Source organism: Anastrepha obliqua, chromosome 3 (assembly GCF_027943255.1).
Source record: "Anastrepha obliqua isolate idAnaObli1 chromosome 3, idAnaObli1_1.0, whole genome shotgun sequence".
Classification (NCBI taxonomy): domain Eukaryota; kingdom Metazoa; phylum Arthropoda; class Insecta; order Diptera; family Tephritidae; genus Anastrepha; species Anastrepha obliqua.
In genome coordinates this window covers 122,383,574-122,394,884 of record NC_072894.1, presented here as the reverse complement: position 1 = coordinate 122,394,884, position 11,311 = coordinate 122,383,574, and the positions used below count along the sequence as shown (strand labels likewise).

At 41.0% G+C, this 11,311-nt stretch overlaps 1 protein-coding gene across 1 annotated transcript; it reads left to right on the top strand.

The window, feature by feature from the left end:
- The first annotated feature begins 1,806 nt into the window (after positions 1-1,806).
- Positions 1,807-10,795, top strand: LOC129242185 (piggyBac transposable element-derived protein 3-like). The gene is made up of 3 exons (XM_054878747.1): positions 1,807-2,422; positions 2,482-2,890; positions 10,570-10,795. The coding sequence occupies exons 1-3, from the start codon at positions 1,807-1,809 to the stop codon at positions 10,793-10,795; spliced, it is 1,251 nt and encodes a 416-aa protein (XP_054734722.1).
- Positions 10,796-11,311: the final 516 nt, after the last annotated feature.

The window sequence follows — 11,311 nt, the reverse complement described above, 5'->3', positions numbered from 1 at the left end:
AGTTTGATAACTCATTTTAAATTAGTAAGAGCATGAACTGAGTCGAGTAAAACATTTACAAGAATAAACAAAGAAGGTTGGAACCTGTCCGTGTGTCGCTGCCACTCAGCTCGTACGCTCTTGTTCATCGAGTCGCGCGTTCGGCTGATAGTGGCGCGAAAACAAACGACGGTCTGCACTGTACCGTAAATTCATATTAAATTGAGCTATTTGGTATAAAACAAATATGGTGGTTTGACAGTAGTAATGTACATATAACGTCGAAGTATGAATGAAATTATTTTCCTTCGAACGAATTAGTGAATGATCTTAATCATACTACGATTACGCTTAAGATTAAATCTTAAGCATGTACAATCTGGATAAGGGACCAAAATAGTATAATTTTTTTGTTTCAATCAGAAAAAAAATTGCGTGATATTTGCCGAGACCTCCCCTCTCTCCAACGTAAGATTAGATGAGATTTGACTCGACCCCCTCCCCCCTTAAACATCGCACGTAATTTATGGACGCCCCCTTGTTAATCCAACTAATTGGAAAAGAAGATTGAGGCGTACAAAACCCCAACACTTAGTGGACTAAACAGAATCCCACCTTAACTCTTTCGCTACTGCTGGGACACTGATATCCCACAGCATGTTCACTTCCCCCTTACACTTGCGATTTTCATAAGAAACTCAACCAAAATGTCACAATCAGTAGCTGCGAACAGTACTTACAATTTACCGTTATCCGCATTCCACACAGTTTCAATCGTGTTTAGTTTTGATCACTTGTTTGTGAGCAGTCGCTAATATTGCATCAAATTTACGCGTAATTTTGGTGAAATAATACGTATTTTTATAAGAAGTGTTGATTTTTGTAAAGAAAAATATTGCCCTTTTACTGGTAAGTACAAATATATATTTTAATAAGAGTTTTGTGAAAAATATTCAGCGGAAATTAGTTTTGGGATGCATGTGTCCCAGCAGGGCTTTATATAGGGACATATTAAATCGCGATCAAATTAGTGCATTACTTCAAGAAGGCGATGATGAATCCATGGAATCAGGAACTGATTTTAGTGACGGAAGTGATGATATTTATAGTCCTGAGTTAGATAAAACCATTGGCAATGACGATTCTTCCAGCGATTCAGAGGAGACCGGATTGAGTGACGAGAATAGTGGCATAGACGATCAACCTGCACGAGGTGAGGAAGCCTCAGGCACGGTTATTTGGAGCACACCGAATGAGTCGTTTGTTTCCAGAAAATCGGTGAGTAACCATTCGCGGCCGCCGTAGCCGAATGGGTTGGTGCGTGATTACCATTCGGAATTCACAGAGAGGTCGTTAGTTCGAATCTCGGTGAAAGCAAAATTAATAAAAACATTTTTCTTATAGCGGTCGCCCCTCGGCAGGCAATGGCAAACCTCCGAGTGTATTTCTGCCATGAAAAAGCTCCTCATAAAAATATCTGCCGTTCGGAATCGGCTTGAAACTGTAGGTCCCTCCATTTGTGGAACAACATCAAGACGCACACCACAAATAGGAGGAGGAGCTCGGCCAAACACCTAACAGAAGTGTACGCGCCAATTATTTATTTTTTTTTTTAACCATCGCGAATGCAAAATTGCAGTAAATATTGGGCGCCACTCAACCCCCTACGAAATTTTTCGAAAATTGTTTCCAAGAAGCATGTCTTTGTACATTGCCCAATGTACTAATGAGAGGCTCAAGAAAATACCCATAACGGAGCGAAACAAAAAAAAAATTCTTGAGACGGACTCCGGTGAAATTGATATATTACTTGGATGCATGTTTATCATGCCGTATAACCATGTGCCGTCGATTAAAAACTACTGGTCGAATCATAACTCATTGAGCAATGAATCTATAAAATCAGCCATATCACGTGATCGTTTTGAGCAGATAATGTCTAAGCTATATTTTGCTCCAGTTGACAAGCCTGCAGATGCAGGAAAAACCTATTACATTCACGATTTCATGAATTGCTTGAAAACAACTTTCAAAGCCTGCCGGGATGATAGTAGCTTCCAAAGTATCGATGAACAAATGACTAAATTCAAAGGGTGTTCATCACTCAAGCAATATATGCCACTCAAGCCAGTGAAACGGGGCATCAAAACGTGGCTTCGCTGCGATTATTTGACTGGATACACCTATGACATGAGTATCTATTGTGGAAAAGAAGGATCTGTCCTTGAAGGGACACTCGGCGAACGATTTGTGAATGATCTTGCAGCAACGATTTCTAACCCTGACGTGACACTTTGCTTTGATCGTTTTTTCACCACTGTTAATCTTATTAACAACATACAATATCCAGCTTTGGGAACATGCATGTCCAACCGGAAGAATGTTCCGAAAATACTAGAAAAATTGCAGCGCGGCGAAGCTATTTTCAAAGTTAATTCGGCGGGTACGAAGTCAAACTAAAACCCTTTAATTAATTTTTTTAAGTAACTTTCTTGATTGCAGGTACCATAGCGGTAAAGTGGCAGTACGTCAAAGAGGTAATGCTGCTCAGTAACTGCCACACATCTGAAATGAGCACTGTTAGACGCAAAATGAAATATGGAACTGAGGCAGAGTTTCCATGCCCTGACATCGTAAAGACGTACCGCGCAATAATGGGCGGTGTGGACTTGGCAGATCAAATGTCGGGATTGTATGATATAAACAGAAAATCAAATAAATGGTGGAAAAAAGTATTTTATCGTGGCATGATGATGGCTGCTGTAAACACTTGGGTTATATATTCGGAGCTGAATAGGAAGAAACCTGCCTTCTTACCAGTGCTGGTCGAGATTGCTGAGTCGCTAATTGAAAAAGGAAAGGAATCTACCGCATATAAACGATCCCGTCGGTCTGGAAGATCATCGAATAGGTACAAATCAATGACAAATGTGGGGGATCATTTACCCATAGAGCAGTCTAAAAGACGTCGGTGCGTAGCATGCGCCAATCAAAAAGTCGAGAAAAGAACAAAAATTATTTGCCGGGCTTGTAATTTGCCATTCTGTATACAATGTTTCGCTTCATCACATTCATAAAATAAATAAAAGTACAAATCATATGTTATTACCAAAAAAATGTTTCTACTTTCTAGGTGTAGTTTGTACCCTGTTGGGACAAATATATCCCATTTTTAAATACTGTTGGGACACATATGTCCCACCTCAAAATACCGTTATCTACATAAGTTACAAGCTTCATCTTGTTTCTACGCACATAAAGTACCAATGGGTATCCAAAAACTCAAAAATAAAGTTTGAGCAAATCCCCTCTAAAAGTCGGAGCGAAAGGGTTAAGGGTTGTATGTACCTCATTTTTTAAATACAAAACAAATCGATCGTTAGCTAGCAATATTTTTCTCGGTAGCTAGTCGCAATGTAAGATTAAAACAAACAAAAAATCTACTGAAAATGTCCACAAAATTCAAAATTTGGATTTAGTCCTAATAAACTTTGGTTTCAATTCCATTGACTACTCATATCTCGATTGTCTAATCAGACAGCTGTCTCAGTACAATCCTAAAAATTTATATAGTATAGTGCATAGTATAGTGGCCGGCTCAATACACTCCCCAATGCCCAGCTACTCTCACTTAACTCTTTAATGATCTAAAATATTACATAAGCTTACATTAAACCCCTTTCCAAAAAATGAACCCCTCCACCTAGCCTAACATTTTCCGAACGCGTTTGGTTTTTTGTTAGTCAATTTCACATGTCGCATGCCACGCTTGAAAAAACTTACTAACATGTGGTCTAAAAATAATACAAAAAATAACCAGAATGACTTGTCAAGCATTTAGCAGTGATGTTACAAAAACATGGCGTAAAAACATTCAGCACTTTTAGTATTGTCCCTGTAGGAAACTCAACTAACTATGATGCACTATAAGTTCGCTATTTTTGACTCTTTTTACATATAGATGCCACCAAAAAGTCAGTTTCCTTCTAAATAACTACAAACTAGTTATTTCGCTGTTGCTGATTTACAGAATATTTTTGGTACTGTCGATTTTCATACTGCTTTCACATTATATACAGTCTGTGTCTGAACAAAGGAACCGCGAATATTCATGCAGTATAAAACATACATATTTAAATTTCTTTTGCATTAAAGTATGCACAAAACTACGACTCGCAATTACTTAATAAACCGTGTAGTCTTCATCGTTGTCATGTTTGCGAAAAAAATATTGCCTTATTTTCTTAAACTTCTCTTTTAACTAACACCCCTTGTAGGTGCCTAAAAAGTCGGAAACTTATTATTATTTGAAATAATTTTGTCACATTAAGACATCATCACCTTTATGGCATGACAATTCGGAATAAACTATTGCTTCCATTTGATTCATAACAATATTTTTCATGCTGATGTAAGGATGCTAGCCTAATGCTCACTCTAGTGAGCCCTTTTGAAAATTCACACTCTAGTAACTTGTGTTCCTGTTGCTTCCATTGAAATTTCCCTTTTTAGAAGTTTTTTTTTCGCGCGAAGACGGGGCAGACACACGGGAAGTGATCCGCCGTCTCATCCTCCTCTTCACAAGCTGGGCAGAGTACACTGTCTGAGATGCCCAACCTCTCCATGTGCTTCGCCCACAGAAAGTGGCCCGTCATTAGTCCAACCAGCCGTCTGCACTCCTCTCTGCTTAATGACAGAAGGGTTTGCGACAGTCGATCGGACATGACAGGTAACATCAGTTTAGTTCATCTGCAGCCTCTCTCAGCCTACCAAGCTCGCTTGTGGGTGGTAGTGCCCATATGCTAACCGTGGCTAAGATGGCCGCAGAAGGGAGTGGCAAAAGGGGCTCTGGCCAAAGGAGTTGGCCTTAGAGCCCATCTTAGCTAAGGAGTCAGAGGTCTCATTACCTGCGTGACCCATGTTAGCATCAGGCTATTATGTCTACCGACATAGTTCAGCCTGGATTTACAGGACTTCACTACCCCTGATGTGGTTGGAGGGCTGTCTAAGGCCATAAGCGCAGCTTTGCTGTCGCTGCAGACACATATAGATCTGCCTCTCCATCGTTTTTCCACCACAAAGTTCATCGCTTCTTGAACTGCATACACCTCCGCTTGAAACACAGATGCATGCATTCCAAGAGTAAAGTGCAGTTTTGTCCCGCTGGATTCCGTAAAAATGCGAAAACAGTGTTTGCCGGGCTCATTTTCGGAGTCTTCCCACAACTGAGCCTCTGGTAGCACAACACTGTATCTCTTTTCAAGTACGACTCTTGATGGCATGGAGTCAAGGGGCATGGAGAGAATCGTTGGATCGACATCCATGCCTTCTCTGTGTTCCAATGCCGGACAGGGGCCATACCAGTTGCCATTGTGTTTCAGCCTGCAGATGGCCTTCAAGGCCTCTCCTTGGATGAAAACATCAAGTGGTGGTAAACCAATCAGAGCATCTAATGCTGGGCCTGAAGTAGTCGGAAAAGCTCCGGTGCAACAGTGGCCCAGTGCGTTGCAGTCTCGATAAGGTCGTCCTGACTCCCACTAGAGAGAGTCTACTCATCCAGACCATTGATGCATACGTGATAATAGGTCTTAGCATAGCCGTGTAGTTCCAGAAGCTGTCAGTGCTTTGGATGTCTTTATTTCAACGTGCGATTTCCATAGGAGCTTACTATCGAGGATTACTCCAAGATATTTAATTTCCTTGGATAGCTGGATTGAGACTCTTTTTCGCTTAGGCAGAACGAGTCCATCAAGATTCCTCCTTCTGGTGAAAAGGACAATACCAGTCTTGGCGGGATTTGCCGATAGCCCATTCGCACAGCAGCAAGTGTTAATCCGATCCAGAGTTTTCTGCACTTTCCTGCAGATGTTCATAAGCGAAGGGCCTGTTACCAAACAAGCACCATCGTCCGCATATGCTTGTGCGTAGACTCCCTGTCAAAAGTGGCATTATCAAACGCCCCCTCTATGTCTAAAAAGATGCCCATAGCGTAGTCCCTACTGTCGATGGCCAGCTCTACCCTAGCAACAAGGTTTTGCAGTGCCGACTTGCAGCATTTTCCACTTTGATGGGCATGCTGAAATGGAGACAGAGGGTGAGCCTTCAGCGACTTCTGACGTATGCGCAATTCCACTAGTCGTTCGAGACTTTTCAGCATGAAAGAGGTCATGTTGATGGGTCTTAAGCTTTTGGGGCTGGTGTAGTCGTCTCTTCCAACCTTTGAGATGAAAGCGTCCCTCACTATCCTCCAAGAGCGTGGTATGTAGGCCAGTGCCAGGCATGCCCAGAAGATTTTCTTTAGGGCTGCTGTCACGGATTCTGCGCCTTCCTCCAGCGTGGCAGGATATATGCCATCTGGTCCGGGTGACTTGTAGCCGCCAAAAGATTTGATGGCAAATCGAATGGCGGCCTCATTCATCACAGATCTAGCAACGAACCAGTCATGCCGAGAAGGTGTAACAGCTCTGACAACTGCCTCTATCAATAAGGGCTTTTGCCGGCTGACGCTTAGCTGATTACCAGGAAAGTGAGATTCCATCAGCAAGCTGAGTGTATCACTTTGCCGCTCCATAAAGGAGCCATCAAATTTCCTAAATGACGCCAGCTTTGCAGTTGGGTCCCTTTTCAGGATCCTAACCAATTTCGCCGTGTCACTCAAAAATTCAATTCCACTGCAGAATTCCCTACATGAGGCTCTTTTCGATTGCCGAATAAGCCTCTTGTAGTTCTTCTGAACATCACGGTATCGCTCCCAGTCCTCAGCAAAGTTAGTCTTGAGGGCCCGGTTTAGAAGTTTTCTTAACTCACGCCTCAACATCTGGAGTTCTTGATTCCACCAAGGAACGGGAGTCCGGTTAGGGAGAAGTACTGAATTCTCATTTGGGGTTAGCAGCATCACCACGCGCACGCGATAGAGAGAATGGGAAAGACCTCATTTCGTTATTTCATCATTCTCGAACTGGCAATACTGCAAACTCTAACTTGTTTCTCACAGAACAAGGGAAATTTTTTGGGACCAATTTGAAGTATCTTCCCATTCACAAATTGCTGCGGGATCCATATCCACGAATTCCACAAATTTCAGTACTGAAAGCCACTAACATACTGAGATCACGAAATCCCGAGATTCACATTCCCTTTTTACGAGTATAAGTAATGGAAAGAATGAAAAACTACTTTCTAAATAAAGCAAATTTAATTTCTCTCTATTGAAGTTCACATCCTCCACTTTGTGCATCTTTTGTTTTACAAATTTTAACTCCAGCGCCTTGCTAAAATCTGTCAAAATCAGGCAATAAAGCAGCGCCGAAATTATTATAATCATCATAATTAAATTTTATGGCAAAACGGATTTCGGCATCTCTATTGCCATCTGCAATCTGCTATCGAAGAAATTAGCTTGCCTCGTTCCTCCTTTTCCGCCTACACGCAGCCCACTCTTGCGGAAAAATGAATTCTATTATATTTGCGCATAATCAAATGTTAATTAGTTAATAAAAGATTAAACTCCCTACTTTTAGCTCATTTTCCATTAATTTTGATTGATTTCAACCAGTTTAGCTACACCTCAATTTGAATATTTATTCTCTTTCCAACAAAACCTGAATGAATATTTTAATAGAATTCGAGATAATTTTTTACTTGCGAGTGCGGCACATCAACCGCAATGTAGCTCGTGCCGTTGAAAGGTAAGAAAATCAATTAGTGTCACTCAAATATTTAAACTTATGAATTTAAACTAAAAGGGTTTTAGGAACAAAATGTGTGTATAGGGTGTTTTTTAGGAGCATGAAAACTATCAATATTGATAACTATGGTTGAAAAGCTGAGAATGGCAAACTGTGCTGCTATTTCTGTGCAGTAAGGTTTGGCAAGCCATCATGGGTCGTTTAACGTCAGAGCAACGCTTCCAACTGGTAAATTTATTTTGGAAAAAATAAGTAAATCTGCTCGCGAGGTTCTCACAGCGAAGTGTTGAAGCAAACGCCGATATCGCCGTCGTTCCCAACTTTTTGGTCTTTGTCATTCGACTATGTGGAAAATTTTGCGTAAGGATTTTGGCTTACGTGCCTATAAAGTACGGCTCGTGTGGGAATTTATAGTTTTGCTGTTTGGGCTCTTTTAGATTTGTCATTCAGATTTAATGGAAAAAGCAGTCAAAAACTGGACTGATCGAATGAACCAGTAACTCGTAGCCGCGGCAGAAATCCATATTAAGAAAAATCACCGAAACTATCTACACGATTATAAAAACAAATATTATATTATAACAAAATTAATTTTTTCTATTACCATTTTCAGTTTTCAAGCTCTTAAAAAACACCCGATATAATGTGAGAATATATAATATTTGTAAAGATGGGTTTTGTCAAGACAAGGTGCGCAGCATACATTCCATATTGCATGAACAACAGTTGGTGGCCAAGAAGATTTGTTCTCTTTGGATCCCGCATAATTTGACAATTGCCCAAAAACAGACTCGTGTTGATTGGTGCAAAGAGATGTTGAAGAAATTCAGTCACGATAGCTCAGAGTTGGCCTATGACATGGCAACAGGTGATGAATCTTAAATACTACTGTGGGCAAAAAGTAAGATGAATTTGGTTGTAAAATGAAAAGTCTTTATTTATTCTTGTAAATCAATTTCATCCCCTTCAAAATAATCCCCTCTCGATGAAATACACTTATGCCAATGATTTTTCCAATCCCCGAGACATGCCAAATAGCACCTTCTTCGAATCAGCTTTTACCTCCTCAATCGACTCGAAACGCGCTCCCCGGAGTGGTCCCTTGAGTTTTGGGAATAGCCAGAAGTCATACGGAGCCAAATCAGGTGAACACGTTGGTTGCGGAACGATATGCGTGGAATTTTTGGCGAAATGGTCACGAAGAACGAGTGCAGTGTGAGACGGTGCATTATCGTGATGCAAAAACCAAGAGTTGTTGGCCCATAATTCTGGTCCTTTTAGACGAATTGCTTTACGTAAACGACGCATCACGCTCAAATAATATTCCTTATTAACAGTTTGGCCAGGTGGAAGGAATTCATAGTGCACTACACCACGAAAATCGAAAAAAACTGTCATCATGACCTTTTTATTTGAACGACTTTGACGTGCTCTTTTCGGTCTGGCCTCGCCTTTAGCACGCTATTCGCTTGATTGGTCGGTTGTCTCAGGGTCGTAAGCATAAATCCAAGTCTCATCTCCCGTAATGATGCATTTGAGCTTGTCCTGATAGTCTGAAAGCATTGTTTCACACACATCAACGCGACGACTTTTTTCCAAGAAATTGAGAGTTTTCGGTACCAAAGGAGATTTGACTTTTCGTAGGCTCGAATGGTCTTTCAAAATGGTTTTCACAGATCCTTTTGATATTCCGATCATATCAGTAAGGTCTTTAACAGTCAACCGACGATTTTTGAGCACTAACTCCTTCACTTTATTGACGTGTTGGTCATCTGTTGACGTCGATGGTCGTCCGGAGCGCTCCAAGTTATCAACACGTTCTCGACACTCTTTGAAGTCTTTGTACCACTTATAAACATTATTCTGCGACATGATCGAATCACCAAATGCCTTCTGCAACATGCTAAATGTATCCGCAGCCGAAATTTCATTCCGCAAATAAAATTTGATGGCACTTCTCTGCTCAATCAAATCAGGCATTGTAAAAATCGAAAAATGCACTCTTGGTCGTTTGACAAATAAATTCACCTTACTTTTTGCCCACAGTATGTGAGTCGGCAACAGAGCAGCAATCGACTGTTTGGATGCTGAAAGACGAGCTTAATCCAACAAAAGTTGTTCGCGAAAGAAGCACCTCAAAGCGAGTGGTTGCTTATTTTTCGCATAAACTGGAAAATGTAGTCGAAACGCAACTGTACCACAAGAGAAACATAAATATGAAATTCGTTATTATTTTATTGTGTTTTCATTAGTGGACACAAAATATAAAAGACAACCCTCGAACAAATTTGATGGATACGTAAAAACAAAACGTTATTTGAGTAGTCCATCTTTGTACTCAGGTCAACATTTTAATGACATAATTATGATATAATTGTCCCGTGCATCTAAGACTTAACAATCCTAATTTTCATTTTCCCCAAACAGTCCCAGTGCTACAAAAATTATTAACTATATTACAAATGCCTGGAAAGTGACGCCATTTTTCTTGTGAGTTTTATCGAGCAAAACAAGAAACGAAATATGAAATTTGCCAAACACTACCACAATTCTGATTTTCGGTTAAAAAAACGAGTTTTCGCACCCTTGCATACTGATAAGCCTTTGGGTATCACAGGTACAATGAGTACCACAATTGCTGAAGCCATCTTGGAATCTCTAGATTCTCTAATTCGCAAGGAAGCAATGAAAGCGGCGTACAGACTCAAGTCAAACGGAGTCCAGGGAAACGAAGGAATCACTGGCCACTGTCTGATATGCCACCAGTTGTCGGAGCCGTGCACACTTTTCTCTATGCCAGCGGGTGCCTTACTTTAGCTTCGGTAGGAAGCATGATGTTTTGATCAATGGTTAAATCCAGAGAACCATTCACGGTATTTCAGCACACTTTCTACACCAACAGATCCGAAACCAGTGATGGTAGCGGATCTGGATGGTACTTGGATGAATACACTAAGTACTTCTACGCTACAGGACAGATGGCCAATGTATTCTTAACGGAAGTCTATGCCAACTTGGATCCAGCATACTGGCTAATTGAGGGACAGTGGCGGGGTAGTAGTATTGGAATTTGTAGTGACAGTCAAGCTGCACGGAAAGCCCTCGCTAACCCACGCTGTTCTTCGTAATTATTCAGTGAATATAAGAAAAAAGTGAACAGTGTTGCAAAACACAACAAAGCTTGTCTTATTTGGGTGCCTGGACACTGCAGTATTACAGGGAACGAGTTGGCTGATAAACTAGCTAATGAAAGCTTTGCAAGCACTTCACTGTGCTCTAACCTCTTCCTAGGTGCCAATTCTTCATGGATTGAACTATGAATTCCCGGCTTCATGAGGTCTACGTTGGTCTGAGTCGAGCTCTTGCAGTGTAGCTGAGTGCTTCGTGAAAAAAGCAAACAGGGCAATTAGCAACCTTTCGCCTAAAGCTTAGTGGGAAGGACCTGAGGAAGATGTAATCACAGGCACAACGCCTGTGGTCAGCGTAAGGCTACCGTAAGGGAATCATTGCCTTGAGAATGAGAACACTGCAGAGCATTTTGTCTATAGCTGTCCGGCGTTTTCTAGATTGAGACTTAGGCTGTTTGGTTGCGAAGCACTGAATATGGATAAAGTTCACATTTTTCCTCTTCCGGATCTTTTAAG